We start from the raw sequence: 18,774 nt of genomic DNA, 5'->3' as shown, positions 1-18,774 counted from the left end.
AAATGTTGGTAGGGTTTTCCCTTTGACTGAGATTGCCTGAAAAGACAGACAGGAAAGGCTGGTGTTTCAAAAGATGATGAGTTTTTAATGGAGTTTGGGTCAGGACCATGTGCATGTGAATTTGAGAGTAACACCTGGCCAGCCAGAAGGCTCAGGAGTAACAGTATTCCAATACCCGAACAGGGTCTACAGGAAACCTGGAGAGGGGCTTTTGACAAGGGCCTGTAGGGACAGGACAAGGGGGAATGGCTTTAACCTGACAGAGGGGAGATTGAGATGAGCTCTTACACAGAAGTTCTTCCCTGTGAGGGTGCTGAGGCCCTGGCACAGGGTGCCCAGAGAAGCTGTGGCTGCCCCATCCCTGGCAGTGCTCAAGGCCAGGTTGGATGGGGCTTGGAGCAACCTGCTCTAGTGGAAGGTGTCCCTGCCCATGGCAGGGGTTGGAACTGGATGAGCTTTGAGGTCCCTCCCAACCCAAACCATTCTGTGATTCTATGAGTACAATGCAACGCCCTGAGCCCAATTTACAGCGCTGTCAGCAGGCACCAGACCTGACTTGTCCCCCTCGTGGAGGGGCTCAGGGAGGGGTATAATGGGATAAAGCACCGTTTTGCCGTGTCATGCTTCACAAGGGCCCTGAAGGCTGTAGCGCTGTAATGAAACTGGGGAAGCAGCACTGGTGGCTGCAATGCTCTGCCCTCTGAACGCCCGGACCATGCAGGCTGCCAGCCGCGCTGCCTCCACCGGCAGCACAAGCCGCAGCACGTACCGCTTTCCCTCCCTCCTTCCGGCCCCCTTCCCTCTCTCCGCTGCCTCCTCCAGCTGGCCGGACCCAGAGGGCTGGCGGCACCGATCCGCACTGCGCCGCATCCCTCCACAGCCCCGCCGCATCCCCGCACCGAGCCGGGGCTGCGGGAGCAGCCGGTGCGCGGCCAAGCTCCTCCCCGCGCCATGTGGGGCAGCCATGTGATGTTTATGACCGCTCCTGAGATCCGCGTTAGCTCAGCGCCCGGCCCTCATCGCTTCCTCCCGAGCTCCCGTCCTGCAGGGCCGCGGCTCGCGGTGGTGGTGCCGGGAGGGAAGGTTTGGGGCGATGACAGAAGTGACGAGGGAGGTGTTCGGGCACATGCCCCCGGAGGAAGGAGGAGGAGAGGTGGAAAAATTCACCTTAAGGTCGGGCAGCGTGAAGGTGGAGATCCTGTCCTTAGGGTGCATAATCGCGGCTCTGGAGACGAGGGGCAGGGATGGGGTGTTTTCGGATGTTGTCCTGGGCTTTGACGCTTTGGAAGGTGGGTCCGAACCTGTCTCTTTAAAACGAAATCATTAAAAAATCAGGCAATTTGACCAGTGTTTCCTGGTTTATTGCCACAGCGCATGAGCTGCTCCTAAGGGGCCCCTCCAAATCATGGCATAAATAAATCCAACTTCTGCTGCCTGGGCCGGGTGGTGGATGGGGAATGGGGACATTGGTGGCTCCAGGTCTCTGTCATGCTTTGACTGGCAATGAGAGGCCTTTTCTGCATATCTGCAAAGAACAAAGATCCCATCAGGCTGTTTCAATCAACAACCATAGAATTATATGATCACAGAATGGTTTGGGTTGGAAGGGACCTTAAAGCTCATCCCGTTCCAGCCCCTTGTCAAGGGCAGGGACACCTTTCCCTAGACCAGGTTGCTCAAAATGTGCCTGAGCTGTGTGTCCTGTGAAGCACCGGGACTGCGGTCACCTATTTAGTCGCAGAGGGAATCAGAGACACCCCTCAGGAGACCACCCGTCCCGTCCCATTCCCCCTGGTTAACCACGCGCTGTCTTTCCGCGCAGGTTACACGAGGAAGCACCCCTTCTTCGGTGCTGTCGTGGGGCGTGTTGCCAACAGGATTGCAAAGGGGAGGTTCACGGTGGACGGGAAGGACTATCAGCTCTTCCTCAACAACGGGCCCAACAGCCTGCACGGCGGAGCCAGGGGATTTGACAAGGTGAAAACCAGGCTGGGTGCTCCCGGTGTCCTCCAGCACGCAGCCTGCGGGGCTGCGGCAAGAGGGTACCGGTGTCTTCACTGCCCACCCTGCGGGGTTTTCTGGTGGTTGCTGGGTTGAATCAGCTCCCAGAAAGTGCTGTAAGTGCAGGAATGGGGAAATGTGGACCTGTGAGCGCAGGGTTGGCTTGTGTTTGGTGGGTGGCTTAGCAGGGATCGCTTCTGTCATCCTTGGCTGCCGTGCAGAGGGTTCCTGTGCTTCCTCTGTGTTACTGCAGCCTTGAGGCCTCGTGAGCTCAGTTTTGATGGGGGTGTCCTGCGATGAGGTGCTGCTCCCTCAGAACTGGGGTTGGGACATGGTGGTGAGGACCCAGCCTTGTGCGTGCTTTCAAGCTGTTACCTGACATTGCCGTGTCCCCGTGCCAGCCCTTCTCTGTGACCTCCAGAGATAAAATAGCCTTTCCCTGGCCTCAGGGCACTCAGTCCTTCCCATCTCTTCCCAAGAGCTGCTGCTGAATTATAGATGCCACCCATGCACTACAAGTGGTAAGAGCAGTGGAGCATCTCCTCTCTTGAAAGCCTTGCTGATTACCCTTGCTGATGGCATACACAGGCTCAGAAGTCTCTGCTTGCCTGAAGCCTTGGGCTTTGTTGGATCAACTGCATTTGTAACCAGCAAGCACACCTTTCCGCAGAGGAACACACGTGAATGTGCTTGTGGAGCTGCTTCCCTGGGTTAATGTTTTGTTTGTGAAAGGACACCCAGGGGCAAAAGTCCGAGTGTCTGATAAGAAACCTCACCTTTGGGCAGCACAGCCTGAATTGGCATCAGATCAGGATCAAGTGCTCCTCAGCAGCCTTAGGGTAAAGGGAGTGGCTTGGCTGTTGTACCCCCAAAGAGGACAGCCTGGTTCAAAGTTTCTTCATACACCCTGACCGCAGTGAGCTGGAACCATGCACTCCTTTGCACCCAAGGCTTCCAGGCTCTCTGCTGCAGAGGGGACATGGTCTCTTCCCTTACCTCTTCCGCTTGCTGAGGACATGCCAGCTTGATGCGGGCAAGGCAGCAACACCTCCCAGTAAGAGCTTTGTGTCATCTGTCCCATGGGGCATGCTCAGGCCTGTGCTCATGACCCCCTCCAGCCAGGTAATGGTCAGCCCTCACAAAAACAAGACACGCTGGCCCTCGGCTGTGACGGTCTTGGCCAGCTCATTGCTCATTGTTTTTTCTTTGTCTCGCAGACCTCAGTGCTGTGGTCAGTGTCTGGTCTGATCACAAGGAAGTTTGCAGACACACTTAAATGGTGGCAATATCTGACCGCACTGCTGGGAGGCTGGGGAGCCTTAGAAAATAACACTCTTAGCTTTAACAGTGTCCTGGGTTTAGCTACCTGGGCTATCTGTGTGCTTGCTGGCGTTTAGTAGCTTTTGCTTCAAAGAACTTAAATAGAAACCCATACATAAAACCAGTGTCCCACAGCAGTGGGAGCTGCAGTGGAAGCACTCGGTGCAGGAGGACCTGCTCTGCAGCCTGCTCATCACAGTTTTTGAGCAACCTGGCAGGGGTTGGGACTGGATGAGCTTTACGGTCCTTCCCAACCCAAACCATTCTGTGACTCTGTTTGGCACCCTCAGTTCCTGTGTTTGGTGAAAATGCTGTCATTTGACAAGTGCTCTGAGTTTGTGATGTCTGCACAGGACATAAAAGGGGTCATCTCTAAAGCATTATGTGCCCCTGCCCCTAGCTCTGTCCTCTTTGATAGTGACTATTCCTTAGGTAGGTGCAAAGCTCCAGAAACTGGGAACCTCCCTTCTTGTCACACATCTGTCCTGCAGGGGACTGAGACATCTGCTTAACACCAGGTCCGTGGCCGGAGTCAGGCAGGCTGTCTGGACAGCTAAGTTTGCAGTGTGCTGGCTTGCTTCGCTCACCAGCAGGTTTGGCTCCAAGGAGAGCCCTGGTCTCTGGCAGGGGCAAGAAATGGAGAGGTCTCAGTTCTGTGAATCAACACTGCCATGGATGTACCTGGCAATACATTTGGTGTCATTTAACCCAACCCAGGAGCTCCCTGTGTGTATCTTGTCCTAGAAGCAGCATTGAGTGAGCTGAGGGAAGGGCAGCAGCTTGTTGAGGTGATGTTGCACACCAGGATACCACGGGAGGGGGAACAAGTCCAACTGCAGGGCACAAATCAAACACATGGACCCTCTGAGGCATGGAGTAACACGGGCTGGGACAGATCCCCACCACAGCAAACTGCCCTGGCTGTTAAGCTGCCCATTGGAAAGCTTGCTCCCTGCTGCTGGCACTGGCTGACCAAGGGCAGGCTGGTGCTTGTGTTTCCTCTCACTTCCTTTTTTCTTTTTCAACCAGGGGATGTTGGTTTTTAGTCCTTCACAGGAGACTGTTTGGGTTTGTTGGGGCTTTTCCCCTGCTAGAAGTAAGAGCAGGAAAGGTGATTGAAAAAGCTGTTTCGGTGCGTTATTCCTTGAGCACCTTTGTGCCTGGGTCCTTGCAGGTTCTCTGGAGCCCCCAGGTCCTCCCGAATGGTGTCTGCTTCTTCCGGCTCAGCCCCGATGGAGAGGAAGGCTACCCTGGTGACCTGCAAGTCTGGGTGACCTACACGCTCAATGGTGAGGAGCTGGCCATCAACTATCGAGCCCAGACCAGCAAGACAACACCCATCAACCTGACAAACCACGCGTACTTCAACCTGGCAGGGCAGGTGAGCGTGGGGAGATGAGCGCCATGGGGGGACACTGTGCAGGGGAAGAAAGCCTGGGGACCCATGGAATGATCCGTGGGCTTCCCATGAGGTGCTGAAACCAGCGTGCTGTGGGGACTCAGCATGCTTCCTGGGACACAGGAGTGAGGGCTGTCTCTACGCATCATGGGTTGGGACAGGACTGAATCACATAGGCCTCGACTGAGGGCACGTTATCCCAGAGCATTGTAAACAGAGACATGAATATTGTCTCTGTGTCTGTGACTGGGGAGTTTCAGTCTCTCCTGGTGTCCTGGGTTTAGCAGTAGCAGTTATTTTTCTCCTTCTTAGTAGCTAGTGCAGTGCTATGTTTTCATGTTTTGGCCTTGGAACAGTGCTGATAACGCCGATGTTTTCAGTTGCTGCTCAAATGTTTGGTCTGGCCAAGGACTTTCTGAGCCTCATGCTCTGCCAGGGAGGAGGGGAGGCCGGGAGGAAGCAGAGACAGGACACCTGACCCAAACTGACCAAAGAGGTATTCCATACCACAGCACGGCATGCCCAGGATGTAACGGGGAGTTACCCGGAAGGGCTGGGGACTGCAGGGTTGGAGGAGGCATCGGTCGGTGCTCAGCTGGGGGGAGTGGCGCGAGTTATTGGTCGGCTGGTGTTGAGGTGTTGTATTCTCTTCCCTTGTTATTTCCTTTATCATTATCATCATTGGTGGTAGCAGCAGTGATTTGTGTTATACCTTAGTTACTGGGCTGTTCTTATCTCAACCCATGGGAGTTGCATTCTTTTCGATTCTCCTCTCTGTTCCTCCAGGAGCAGGGGGAGGGCAAGAAGTGGGGGGGGGAGTGAGCAAACGAGGTTTGTGGTTGGGTTTAAATCATGACACCTGGTCCCTCAGGAAGGTAGCAGAAGATGTACAGAACTGGCATGCCCTAGTGATGGACTGGCATTTCTTAGCTGCCTTATGCTGGCACTTCTGAGGCAACATACTGAACCCTTGTGTGGATGGTGCTGCTGAGATCAGTGCCTATAGTGCCAGCCAGAGTCAGTGCAGCATGGAAATACTGAGGTCAAAATGGGGAGGAGAAGCATCATGGAAAGAGGATGTGAGGCAGCCAAGGTGGGGAAGTAGCAGAGCACAGAGAGCTGCCACATACCAGAGTCCTGCCAAGTAGACAAGCACTGTATTGTGGCTGCATTTGGGTCTCACCCTTTTTATAACTGCTTGGAGGAAAAGGATCTGGGAAATTCAATATTGCTGGGCAGAGCAATAGGATGGGATAGTGCACACTTGGACATGAGACAAAGACCCTTAGAAGGGTTAGTGAGAGACATCCCAGTCCCTCCATGCAGAAGGTCTGCTCAGGCTTCTGCTCTAACAATCCATCCCTGTCAGTGTTCAAGGCCAGGTTGGATGGAGTCTTGAGCAACCTGGTCCAGTGGGAGCTGTCCCCATGGGAGGAGATTGGAACTGGATGTTCTTAAGGTCCTTTCCAACCCAAACCATTCTATGATTCTGTAATGGCTGTTTAGTTGTTAGCTTACCCTCTGTTTGTCCTCCCGGTGGTACAGTAATAGCCTACAGCATGCAGCTCAGGTGAACAGGAGACCTTTGGCCATGGAATTGCTGCTCAGATTAGACAGTGATGTGCAGGCTCAGCTTAGATCCTGCTCCCAACCCAGCAGGCTCCCTGCCAGCATCCCCAAGGCTGCAGGAGGGGAAGAGGAGCGCAGCCAGCCCCTGCCTTGCTGCAGGAGATGAGCCAGGAGGATGGGTTGCACTTCCCCATGCTTGCTTCCTTCCCCTTTTGCCCATTGCTGTGTGCTCAGCAACCAGCATGTTTTGGCTAGTCTGATAGTCTTGCAGGATTTACAGCTTCTAGGTCCCATGGACCCCTAGGATTTACAGGTTTTGCCTGTGCTGGTAGCTTTGTCCTGCACCCAAAGTGAAGGTGGGACGACAGCCAGGAGGTACCCCAGGCACTACAAGGTCAGTTGTACCACCATGGGCAGTCACATCTGGGCTGTGCTTCAAGCTGCTCGAATGGTGGAAGGGCTGCAGCAGGAATCCCCACATTTGCCATTCTCCTGCAGGGCTCACGGGATATCTACGACCATGAGATCTCTATTGAAGCAGATTCCTACCTGCCTGTGGACAACACCAAGATCCCCACTGGTGAGTGGTGAGACATGCGCTGCACATGGTGGAGGTGGTTTTACACATGAGTGTGAGGGTGTTAAGGAACAGCACTGCCCAGCAAGGGGAAACACAACAGGGGACCCCAGGCACAGCAGGAACCTCAGCCATGGGTGAGGACTCCAGCACTCAGCTCTAGAGCTGCTGGGATCTCTGGTGCTCAGGAGCCCAGCATCATCCTTCCCTGCAAGAGCTGAGCCATCAGTCCCCTCACTGGGACAGGAGAGCTGGCACTGCTGGCTGGGAGGCTGAAAACACAAACCCAACACTTTTCTTTCCTGCCTTTAATGTTCTACATGGCTAAAAGAGGAAAGCCAGTTGAGGCAAACAGCATGTTTCTCCCCATAAAGACCGGGTTGGATGGGGCTTTGAGCAACCTGGTCTAGTGGAAGGTGTCCCTGCCCATGGCAGGGGGTTGGAACTCAATGAGGTCCCTTCCAACCCAAACCATTCTGTGGTTCTATGATTCTATAAATGGTCAAGCTGCTAAATTAAATAATCTGAACAAGCTGGGACAAGGAACACGTTCCTTGTACCTGCAGGAGATCCAGCACTGAGCACATGCACTTAGCAATGTCCTGCCACTCAACAAGGGGGCACCTTGCTTTGGGTGGCTTGACTGCAACCCTCCCAAAAAGCAGCTTTTCATGTAGTGTGACTGCTGAGTTGCAGTAAGAGTTGATCTCATTGCAAAATGATTCTTGATACCAGGTTATATTGGCTTTAAGAGTGAAAAGCACAAAGGGCAGAGAAGCTGGGTGCAGGGCAGGATGTGTGCCCCAGCACTGCATGAGCTCCTCGGCGGCTTCTGGTAGGCGTGAGCTCTGCTGGAAATGGCAGGGCTTCTTTCCCTGATGTTCTTGCAGGGCTGCTTTGATGAGTGCACCTTCTGGCTTCATGAGGGAGAGCAAGAGAGGCTTTCAAAAGGCAAAAGAAAGCTTTTAGCTCAGGTGTCCGGTAAAACCAGCGCTACATCTGTGTTCATGCTGTGTGTGCATGCATTGGCTTGCATCTGCAGGAGTGGGTCTCCCAGCCCCAGTGCCTTTTGCTCAGCTTGGTGTGCCAAGCCCCGGCTCAAGCTGAAGAGCTTTAGGCCGTACCAAACCTCCTGCCCTGCTTCTCCCCACTGGTTTCAGCATGGAGCTGTTTCACAGCTTCACTGCAGCTTTTTGCAGTTCCCTCTTGGTGTTTTGGGTAGATGCAGCTGTTGAAGCTGATAAAACTGTGTAGTCTTAGCCCTGGGGTTAGACAAGGTTTAAAGACAGAGCCCCCGTGTGCAGTGGCTGCTGTGTTTTAAGTGCATAAATCAAAATGGTTTAGTTTTGTTGTTTCAAGGCGTTTTTGTGCCCCACAGCTGAATTCAGTGAATGTGCTCCTTTTAGATAGGATCAGAAGCCACAGAGATGTCCTGTTTCTCAGGGTTTGCAGAGCAGAACTGGTGCAAAGCTGCAGCCGAGCTGGGTGCTTTACTGCAGCGAGCAAGAGCACAGCACAGCACATGGGACCAGCAGCAGGGCTGGGATGCCCCAGCTCTGCCATTCCCAACACCTTTGGAAAGCTCTGCCTTTAGAGAGGAATAGAAAAATCTGATTTTAGGGAAAAATTCCCTTCCCTACCCCTCCCCTGCCTCTCTCGCAAGCGTTTGGGATGGCTGTTTTGCACTGTTTAGTATGTCTTAGAGTCGTTCTCACTGCAAGAGCTTTATCACAGGATGCTGTGTCTCCACATCAGGCCTTAAAAAAAGACTTGAGAAAAAATTCTGGTTTTATTGCCTTAAGCTTTTTTTCCCCCCAAAACAATGCCCTGAAGCAGAAGGGGACTGGTCCCAGTATATAGCCCATATTCACCATGCTGGCAGGTGGGACACCTCTGTGGCCATATCACGGATGTTTGTTCAGAGGTCCAGGAGGATCCATTCATTTAAAGACAGACAGTATATGTATATATATCTTATGCATATATAAACATTAATAGCTAATAAGTTTTGGGTTTGTAATTATTAACTGACATAGTTACACATACAAGCTCCCCCTCGTGTTTTCTGTCTCCTTGGCTTTGCTTTATCCCAGCTAAACACAGCAGTGTCCCCAGGGGCTGCTGGTAGGACAAGGTGGTGATGCCCGAGCGTGAGTCACAGCGGCCACAAGGCAGCCTTGCTCAAAGGCATCTCAGTGACACAAGGATCACAAACAGGTTAAACCCTCAGCTCACCAAAGGAAGGGATCTCAGCCCTGCACGGAGGGCAGCGCTGTGGGTGTTTGCTGGCATGTGACAGATGACACTGCTATTCTCCTTGTGCAGGGGAGGTGGCCGCTGTGCAGGGCACTGGCTTTGATCTCCGGCAGCCGGTGGAGCTGGGGAAGCACTTGCAGAAGTTTGGCCTGGACGGCTTTGACCACAACTTCTGCCTGCAGCAGGAGCAGGCTCGACACCTTGCGGCCAGGTAGGCTTGGGGCCCCAGAAGCAGCTTTCCACCCCCGGGTGTTCAGCCAGCTCCTTGGCATCCTCTACTGGCATAGAATCATGGAATAGTTTGGGCCGGAAGGGACCTTCTAAGGTCATCTAGTTCCAGCCCCCTGCAATGAGCAGGGACATCTCCAAATAGATCAGGTTGCCCAGAACCACATCAGCCTGGCCTTGAATGTCTCCAGAGATGGGGCACCCACCACCTCTCTGGGCAACCTGTGCCAGTGTTTCACCACCCTCATTGTAAAAGATTCCTTCCTGGCATCTCCCCAGGGCTCGCCACCCACCCACTGGCAGGGCTATGGAGGTTCACACCACCCAGCCTGGCATCCAGTTTTACACCGGAAACAACCTGGATGGCTCCCTGAAGGGCAAAGGTGCTGTTGTGTACCCCAAGCACTCGGCTTTCTGCCTGGAAACCCAGAACTGGCCTGATGCTGTCAACAAGGTGAACCTCCCCTCACCCCTGGAGCTGTTTGGGTCCTGTGGCAGGGAACTGTACCACCACATCCACCCATGCCTGTACATGAACCTCAGGACCCTTTCTGGTCGCTGGTGTGCACTCACAATCACTGACATGCTGCTGTCCCTCCCCAGCCCCACTTCCCCAACACTCTACTCCACCCGGGTGAGGAGTACAACCATACTACATGGCTCGTGTTCAACACTGCATAGGGGGATGCTGACTCCTACCACCGAGAGGGGTAAGTGCATCTAACAGATGAGCCAGAAATCCTGCCAGGTGCTGAATGGCGCTTTCAAACCACCCTGGGTGATGCATCCCATTTCGGAACTTTCTTCCTCCTCTGTGGTTTTCACCCATGGTTTCTGCTGGCTTTAACTCCTGTCACCACCCCTGCCACTGTCTGGTCTGTGCAAAGAGCTCTCACCCTCTGTCCAGCCTCACCCTGGGCGTTAGGCTTTGTTTTGCAGTAAAAATGCACTGAAAGCACCTTGTTTAGGACATCGCATGTCACAGCTCACACTACAGCAGGAGAGTATTTATCTGGTAATGGACATGAGAAGGCTGATAAAGTTGTGGTTGTTCCTTACATCAGCTATTCCCAATAAAGAGCTCTCAGCTGTGTTGGCTGCTGCTCTCTCCCTGTCACTGACCTGTGCCACAGCTTGGTGTCAGATCATCCCTGCCCTTCCCATGACAGGCAACAGGGCAGCTCTCATGGCTGGAGCAATCAGGTCTGACAGCAGCATTGCAATGGCAGTTACACAGTGGTCATACAGAATAGCTTTGCAGAGGATAGTGTGCTGGGATTATCCCAGCTGGCTGCCCTGGCTCCTCTGGTTTAACTCTTATTTTAAAGCCTAAGTGCATTTATCTGCACTATGCCTTGGCTGCTGAAGTGCAGCAGGTGCATCCATCTATAGTTCTGAATATACAACAGCTGAAAGAAAACCATCATCTTAATGGTGTGTTTCCACATGAACTATGCATCACCCCCCAAACTCTGTAACAGGGGCCTGTCTGATTAAAACCTCCGTTTCTGATGTTACTGTAGTTGTGCCACCCTGACCCCCAAAACAAGCACCCTGCTATTCTGACACACACTGTGGTCACACATTACGTGGCTGCAGTTCACACAGCCTAAGGGCTGGTGTCATTTGGAGGATAGAACCCTTCTGGTCCAAGTCCAGAAATGCTAAGTTCAGGTTGTAAACCAGGGGGATAAGCGCCACCACCCCTCTGGGAGTGAGTTTACCTCAGGCCCATGTCGCCTTGCCCACCACCCCCAGGCAGGCTGCACAGGGTGCACATACCCCACCCAGAGGTGCAGGGCCTGTGGTCACAGCAGCAGCCATCACACAAACACATCCCTCTCCAGACATCTTTTTCCAAGAGCGTGCAAACACTGCATGCACATTTTTTGGTGAACTACCAAACTTAGGAGACAGCTGGAGCTGCGCAGCCTGCTCCAAGCATAAGGACTGGAGCTGCAGGAGGCACCGCAGCTGTATGGATTTGGTACTGCTCTCTGTCCCTCACAACTGCCAGCTGTCCTTCAGCAGGCACAGCTCTGCCTCCTTGCTCAGGTCCTCACCACTAATCCTAGGTTTAGAGGAACCTCAGTCCCCTGCAGCCTCCTCTGCTCCATCTTCCAGTGTTTCTGGGTACTGAAAAACAGGTACCAGTACAGCTGTCACATCAGTCTGCAGGTTTATTGTGGAGTAGGCATGCCTTAAGAGTACAGAAAAGAAAAAAGCTCATCAAATTCCAGAGCACTGGCATACATATGCCTCTCACCAGGTACAGTATGAACTGGGTAGGCAATGCACAACCAGGAAATATTCCAAATACAAGACACAGACTTTGGGAATTCCTGCTACATCACTGCAGTTCACTGCCCCCCCCGCCCCCATTGTGGTGACCAATGGATATTGCCAGAATATCAATCATTGCTCCCAGCAGATGAAACACTTATCCCCATCACTGAGCACCACGGGACTGCCCAGGCAGACACCAAGCACCCAACCATTAGGACCAGGCATAAAGGCCAGACAATGCTGCAGCATGACAGTATGCTCAGAACTGGACTATTTACTCATACACAGAAGAAGCTCCATAAAGTCACTATTAACAGGAAAACTGGGTTTTGAAAATCATGGGTTACCCACGGTGTGACCAAAGTTAATCTTGTTTTTTTTCTGCTGTGCTTTACACACTGGAAGCAAACTGCCATGAGAGACATTGTAAAAGAAGTTGAAATAAGCCTCACTTTCCATTTCAGTGTCTGCTTGCTCCTGAAACTGGACTTTACTTCTGCTAAATATGTTTGCTTTTTTCCCCTCCAGCTATCAGTTTGTTTGTTCAGTCTAACATTGTTTCTGGTCTCTTGCTGGGATCAAGTGCTGTGTCAAAGTGCCTTATCATGCAATTCTTTTCTACAGACTGAGGACAAACACAGATTTTGACATACCTATACACAAATAATTAATCCTGCAGGTGTGCACTTGCTGTAAGAAAATAGCTTAATTCAACAAAACCATCTCCAGGATCTGGGCTGCTTTAAAACCATATGGATTTCTGTGGAGGAGGTTAGAATTCCTGAGGTCAGCTGAGAGAATCTTTCACTTTAAGGAGAAAGGTTTAAGTGAGATGCATAAAGACTAGTAACAGCTTTCTTTTGCCTCTCAACACATTCTCCTAAGGTCCTTCAGGAAGTAGGCCAGACGACCTTACATCTTTCCTCATAAAAGGAAAATGTTAAAATGCTTCAAGACACAAGTTTTCTTTGTATTAACAGCCTAAAGAACAAAAAAATGCAACAAGCTGCAGTAGCAATCATCGAGTTACTAATGATTTATGTTTAGAGATTTCTGCAGATGTTATTTTTTTATGCAAATGTCACTGTTTTGAATAAAATTTCATCCTAAGTCTTTGGGCATCTGGTACCACAACTCGTCAAGCATCAGAGTAAGCTTTGCAGAACAGTCAGATCAGGGAGAGGAAATGAATGACCACTAAATATCGTAAAAAGAATAAAAAGTGCATATGCTGATTTTTGGCCATCTGCAGACAGAGATGGATTTTAAATTCCATTTCAAAGGAAGCAGAAACTGATCCTTTCACCAAGTAGCATTCAACAATAACTGTGAAAAGTGACTACTTGGAGAAGACACCGGTATTAGTCATTCCCATCCATTTTAGACATTTGTCATCCACATTACATGGCACACAGCTAAAATTACCCAAATGTTAACAGAAGCAGCAGGGTTACTACAGAGGAGTTTTAGTTAAAAATACACATTTTATTTCAATGTGCCAATAAAAAAGTCCCGCATTTTCGTTTCACAGGAAGTTAATTCATACAATAAAAAGAGACCTGTGCTAGTCTATTAGTGTGACTAACTCAGACGATCCAGATCATGCCAAATTTTAGTTGATATACTCTCCTATCTACATTCTTACATTTACAAAGACACCACAAAATCCCTTATAATAATGTAAGCAAAATAACTTTCTTCCTAAAAGATTAACTTTAATCCATTCTTTCAGGACTTGCACTTCTCTGAGGACTTCCTGATGGTGAACGACTGAAAGGAAAAGAATCCATAGTTAACATTTCAGTAGTCATGCTGGATTCACAGATACAAGAAAAAGCAACAGGAGGATACTCAGACTACTCCACATCCTTTAAGCACCATTTTTATAAACTAAAAAATCACTATTGACAAAGTTAATGGGTTGACAATTTAATGTTAGAGATACTACCTTTTTCTTGTTAACTTTCATATTTTTGCATTTCTCTACTGTTATTTTTACAATACAATTAAAATGTGATTAAGTGACCTTGATGGAAGCAGGCCATTTCTTCACTGTTCTGATACAGCAACTTGTCAAAACTTACCATGATCACTCAACATTGAGCATTTATTCAAACCCTTTGTGACTGTGACCCGAAACTTGCAGGGCAGAAAGATCACCAAGGCAAGGCACACACTGTGGCAGGTCTATTACTATTTACTACGGTACCTCTCCTCCCCACAAATCCTGAACACCAAAGTTGTAAAAATGGACTATTAAAGAATTCAAACTAGGGGAAAAGATGCTGATTCTGTCATTACACCAATATGCAAACACACAGAGATACAACAATTTACTAATTTACTGGGGGCAAAAATTAATCCTGAGTAACGGCAGTAAAACCAACAGGCTCAATCGTCCATTCCTGACTGGTATGCAATGCTACTCCACTCTCAATTCCCCAAACTCACTGTAGCTTTTAATGAGACTCAAAGCTAATCCCCACATTTATTCTGTGCTTTAAACTCAGTAGTTGAAAAGTCTCTGTGCAATAAAACTGTTAGTGAACTGAACACAGGAACAGACAAAGACAAGCAGTAATGCTGGTATGTAACCAGTATCCCAAAGAATTATTACCAGATATTTATTTACCATATATAAAACCACAATCACAACATTATTTCTGTTGAAGAGATCTTGGCAAAATACCTCTACAGTATTTCCCTACAAGTGGCAGTCAAACTCCTCAGCAGAGATCACTGCACATACTAAACTGCCAGCTCTATGTAGTCTACATTATTAGTAGGGAGATGAACGTACCTTCTCTTTGGAGATGGTGATCGGGACTTTGACCGACTGTCAAAACAGAATATCATCAATGCAGCTTAAAGGTCAAATTCAACTTTTATATTAAAAACTTAATACATAAGCATCTTAAACAGCAATGGAATCAATACAGGAGTCTGGCCAAAAGCTCTTTAAAATATTAAAGTTTTCAAATAAAGTTTTACTTTGACAGGGTATTTAGCATGGAGCCTTATTTTAAGCAACCACCTTCAGTAGACTGAACAGGCAAACAAGTGGTAGTAGAGTCAAGGCTTTGAGAAACATTATCACAGACTCCTGCTGTTTTATCAACAGCCTTCATAAAGCTAAAGCCCTTTTTCTGGTGGATGGAAAAATTTAACACAGCTGAGCACAGACACACAAAATTACAATGCTGAAAACTACAAACAGGTAATGAAACCAAAGAGACAGGCAAGGAACATATTCCAAAGAGCTGTAGAGGAACTTCTATAATCTCGGTCACACCACCAGCAGATTAGCTTTGCACACATTTGGGGGATATTTTTCTAAAGGACTAGGCTCTGTTCGCCATTCAAACCTACTACTGAATACTAGCTACTACTACAGGTTTATCACTGTATGCTTACCTCTTAGCTGGCGAGCCAGATTTTGATCTGCCATGGGACCTAGACCTACAGCAAGAAAAAACACAGCTCAGCAGGGAAGCTGGTAGCACGCATGTTCCCGTATCTGAGACAGGAAGATTCACACTAAATGTGTAAGACCTGGTATTAAGATGCGACATATTTTATTGACAGGTAGAGAAAGTGTACCTGATCAGTGAAAGGCATTGCTCTACTGCCTCAGGGAATTTCCCTTCTTAGTAGCTTCTGAACTGTTTGTGAGAGTGTCTGCTCTTAATGCAGCCATCTTCTGGTTTTCATCTCTCCATTGCCTAAAAACTCCTGTTACTGCTTGCTGTTCCACTCTCAGAAAATACCACTACCTTTCAGCACTTAATCTCCCATCTTCAGCTATGGCCTTTTCCACTTACTCCCCTCAGCTAAAACTTCCCTTTTATTTTCCTGTGTTTCGTTGTTATGGTTACGTTGTTTACTTCAAAGAGCAGCCATCAAACCAGAACAGTAAGCCTGGGAATGGGCGGTTGCAAGAGCAGTACAACCTCCTTCAGAGCAGAACTTCAATTTACTCTTGTTCTCCTATGACCTCTTGCCCAGGACATCTCATCAACCTCTATCAGCTATGCTGCCTGGACAAAATTGCATAAGGCAGACAATGCATTCATTTACTATAGAAGGATTAAGCTACAACTTGAGGGAATGAATGACATCCTGCGTTCCTTTGAAGTTTCATCTTATGGCACATTTATTGGTACAAAATAATTCTGACAAGTGTTTATCTCCAACTTAATTCAGCTCCTGCAGGCTGACACTTTTGTTATTCAACAGAGCTGGAAGCAGCTATAACACTCAGTACCAACAAGCCCTTTGTGACTTGCCTGGCTATAGGCATTAATGGTTTAACATGCTACCAGAAGGGCATCCCTATTCCTCTGACAAATAAAGGGAAGAATTCACAATCTCTTCTGTGCTATACAAAGAAAAAGGAAAAACCTTTCCTGATTAATTCTAAATTTGTTCGCTATGTTAGCTGTTAATACAACCTGATGAAAACAGTTCCATGATGATTACTGGGACCTGGATATCAGTAATACATAAAACAATACAAGAAGAACAACCTTCTGCACTGCTTTTTAGAACTACAGACCCCGATGTTAATAGGGCTTAAACAAAGCTTCTTCCGAAAATCTGAACAGCTGTTAGAAAGCCTAAAGAGACTTTTCAGCAACTTTCACTAAGTACTCGCAGTCACAGAAGAGATCTTACCTGCTTCGGGGCCATGTAACAGATCTAGATCTAGATCTTGATCGAGACCTGTAATAAAAAATAAACACAATGTGAAACAAAATCAAAGTCAACTCTATCTACATGATCATTAGATGTTTTAGACATCAAAATTTATCATGGGATATGCAGCTGGGTAAGTGCTCAAAACTAATCGTACAACCACACCTGTAAATTCAACTAGGATTATATCAGAGACATTATAAATAAAGTGTGCTAAAGTCAGATTTCTAGAGTTTAACACCTTTTGCAGTCTGCTCTCCAACACCTCCTAGAATCCCCTAAATAAAGCAAAAGACCAACAAAAACAACGCACACAGGCTACTAAAAATTAACACCAATTACCTTGATCTCTTCAAGGATGCCGATCGGGACCGGCGGGGAGACACAGACCTAGACCTACGAGGAGAAACGGAGCGGGATCTACGATAGGAAGCTGACCTGGACCTGCAAAGAAGTTGATGAAAAAAGAGTTGCATAAATGCAGCTTTTTTTAAGCAGAAGAAGCAAACAGGAATAAGAGACAAACTTAAACACACCTCCTACCACGACTCCGACTGCGTGAGCGAGAATACCTTCGCCCTCGGGACCGCGAACGGGATCTCGACCGGGACCTGGGTTTAGGTTAAACAAAAGAGGTATGAGGACAAAGCTGCAGCAACCACTGCATGTGAGGCCCTGCTGAAGTCAAAACTTATTTCAGACAACTAAAGAACTAGCATCTGTCAGTTGGAAAAATCTCTGGGCCTACTCGTCTTGAGCATTTTACTACCTAGAAAAATGTTAAAAGCTGAATGACATTGCAGAATTACATTAGAATAGAAAACACTGTAATGCGTATTTAAAATAAACCTTGCAAGTTTGCAGGTCGACCCTCTTTGGCCCAAGGTCTAGCAGATCTAGACGATCTAGAAGTATCTATAGCCGATCGCTGCATCTAGGTGTTCTCTTCAATCTAACGACGATCAAACTGACAGCCCAATGAGCCAGGGTGAGGCTTGATTGACGCAAGAAGATTTTTCTAGGTGGGAATGTGGTCAATCTGGTGTTCCTCTTTCTAAACCGGAGGGGGGCCCCAATTGAAAGCCAAATTTACTGTTACGGCGATCACCGTCTCAATTTTTCTGCCCTTAAAGAATAAGGTGAAGCTACGTGTAGATGGCTCGAGGGGATCTGGCCTCTTATGCTGATCACCTCAAGGTCTAGGAGGATCTTAAGTGTCGGATTTGCAAGGCGCCTCAGCATGAAATCTTAAGGCTCGTGACATTCTGAATCAAGGCGACTGACTCAAACGAAGAAACCTGAAAGGTTTTGACCAGGTTGATTATTAAAATATTAACATTTGATAGAAATAGCAACATATTGTAATATACACCTATACAATTATTCTAGCGTTAAAGTTTAAAGAAAACTGGTGCAACATTCTGTTCTTGGCTAACAAGAGCTACACAACAGAGAACTGGCGAAGCAACCCAGCCACTCTGGCCCCACACGTACCTGCTCCTCCTTCGGCGACTATAGCGGTGACAATCGTAAGCATAGTGGCCCTTCTCACCACACTCATAGCATCTGTCGTTTGGGTCAAAGGGGCGCCGGGCTGGAGGCCTGTCATAACGGGAGCGACGAGGCATCCCAGTTGACACTTCCACTCTAACTCTGGAGCCACAAATCACCCTGTAACAGGTTCATGATGCCTCTAAGTTAATTATCACTGTTTATTGCAGAACTACAAAGAGGAGAAGAAAACCCCCTGGTCTTAAAACCGGCTGTAGCTTCTGAAAACATGTGCATACATACTTTCCATCAAGTCCACGGACAGCATCCTCAGCATCCCTCGGATCTTCAAACTCCACGAAGGCAAACCCCGGCGGGTTCCTCGCGATCCACACGGTTCTCAGGGGCCCGTAGTAGCTGAAGGCTCTCTCCAGCTCGCCCTTTCCCGCTCCCGTGCCCAGGTTCCCCACGTACACCTTGGTCTCTGCCGGGAGCAAGGCCGCTGTCAGCGATGGTGCAGGAGCGCGCTCCCAAAGAAGCGGCGCCTCCGCTCCGCCTCACCCCTGGCGCCGCCATCTTGTCTGCGGGGCCCGCTACCGCCTTCACGAGCGGCGGCACGCGCGCGCAACACCCTTCCCCCCCACACCGCCGCTGACGCAAAATGGCGGCGGCGACAGCGACAGCAACGGCCGCCTCGCCTTCCTTCCCCGCCACTGGCCGCTCCACCCGGCCCCCCGCGGCGACTGCCCCTTCCGAAAGCTCCCCCACCGTGCCCTCGCCGCAGCCCCCCGCCCCTCGCCGCGCCGCAGGGACTCACCGCCTCCATAGCGGCCGTAACGCGACATCCTAACGGCTCCGCTCAGCCACCCCTCCGCGCGCGCGCGCACGCGCCGCCACACGCGCCTGCTCCCTGCCCTCCTCCGCCTCCTCCCCCAGGCGGCGCGCATGCGCG

At 49.4% G+C, this 18,774-nt stretch overlaps 2 protein-coding genes across 2 annotated transcripts; one reads left to right on the top strand and one right to left on the bottom strand.

Moving 5' to 3' along the window:
* The first annotated feature begins 849 nt into the window (after positions 1 to 849).
* On the top strand, positions 850 to 13,662 carry GALM (galactose mutarotase). The gene is made up of 8 exons (XM_065682124.1): positions 850 to 1,289; positions 1,823 to 1,977; positions 4,496 to 4,702; positions 6,788 to 6,869; positions 9,192 to 9,333; positions 9,630 to 9,804; positions 9,954 to 10,060; positions 13,369 to 13,662. Exons 1-7 carry the CDS (start codon positions 1,094 to 1,096, stop codon positions 10,029 to 10,031), a joined length of 1,035 nt encoding a protein of 344 aa, XP_065538196.1. The 5' UTR covers positions 850 to 1,093; the 3' UTR covers positions 10,032 to 10,060; positions 13,369 to 13,662.
* SRSF7 (serine and arginine rich splicing factor 7) lies at positions 13,101 to 18,701 on the bottom strand. Its single transcript, XM_065682125.1, has 9 exons — positions 18,640 to 18,701; positions 18,126 to 18,306; positions 17,826 to 18,002; positions 16,868 to 16,942; positions 16,674 to 16,775; positions 16,311 to 16,358; positions 15,051 to 15,095; positions 14,437 to 14,472; positions 13,101 to 13,406 (listed from the first exon to the last, which is right to left on the bottom strand). The coding sequence occupies exons 1-9, from the start codon at positions 18,665 to 18,667 to the stop codon at positions 13,352 to 13,354; spliced, it is 747 nt and encodes a 248-aa protein (XP_065538197.1). The 5' UTR covers positions 18,668 to 18,701; the 3' UTR covers positions 13,101 to 13,351.
* Positions 18,702 to 18,774: the final 73 nt, after the last annotated feature.

Source organism: Lathamus discolor, chromosome 5 (genome assembly GCF_037157495.1).
Source record: "Lathamus discolor isolate bLatDis1 chromosome 5, bLatDis1.hap1, whole genome shotgun sequence".
Taxonomy (NCBI): domain Eukaryota; kingdom Metazoa; phylum Chordata; class Aves; order Psittaciformes; family Psittacidae; genus Lathamus; species Lathamus discolor.
The sequence above is the reverse complement of the archived record's forward strand: the minus strand, read 5'-3'. Positions and strand labels throughout refer to the sequence as shown.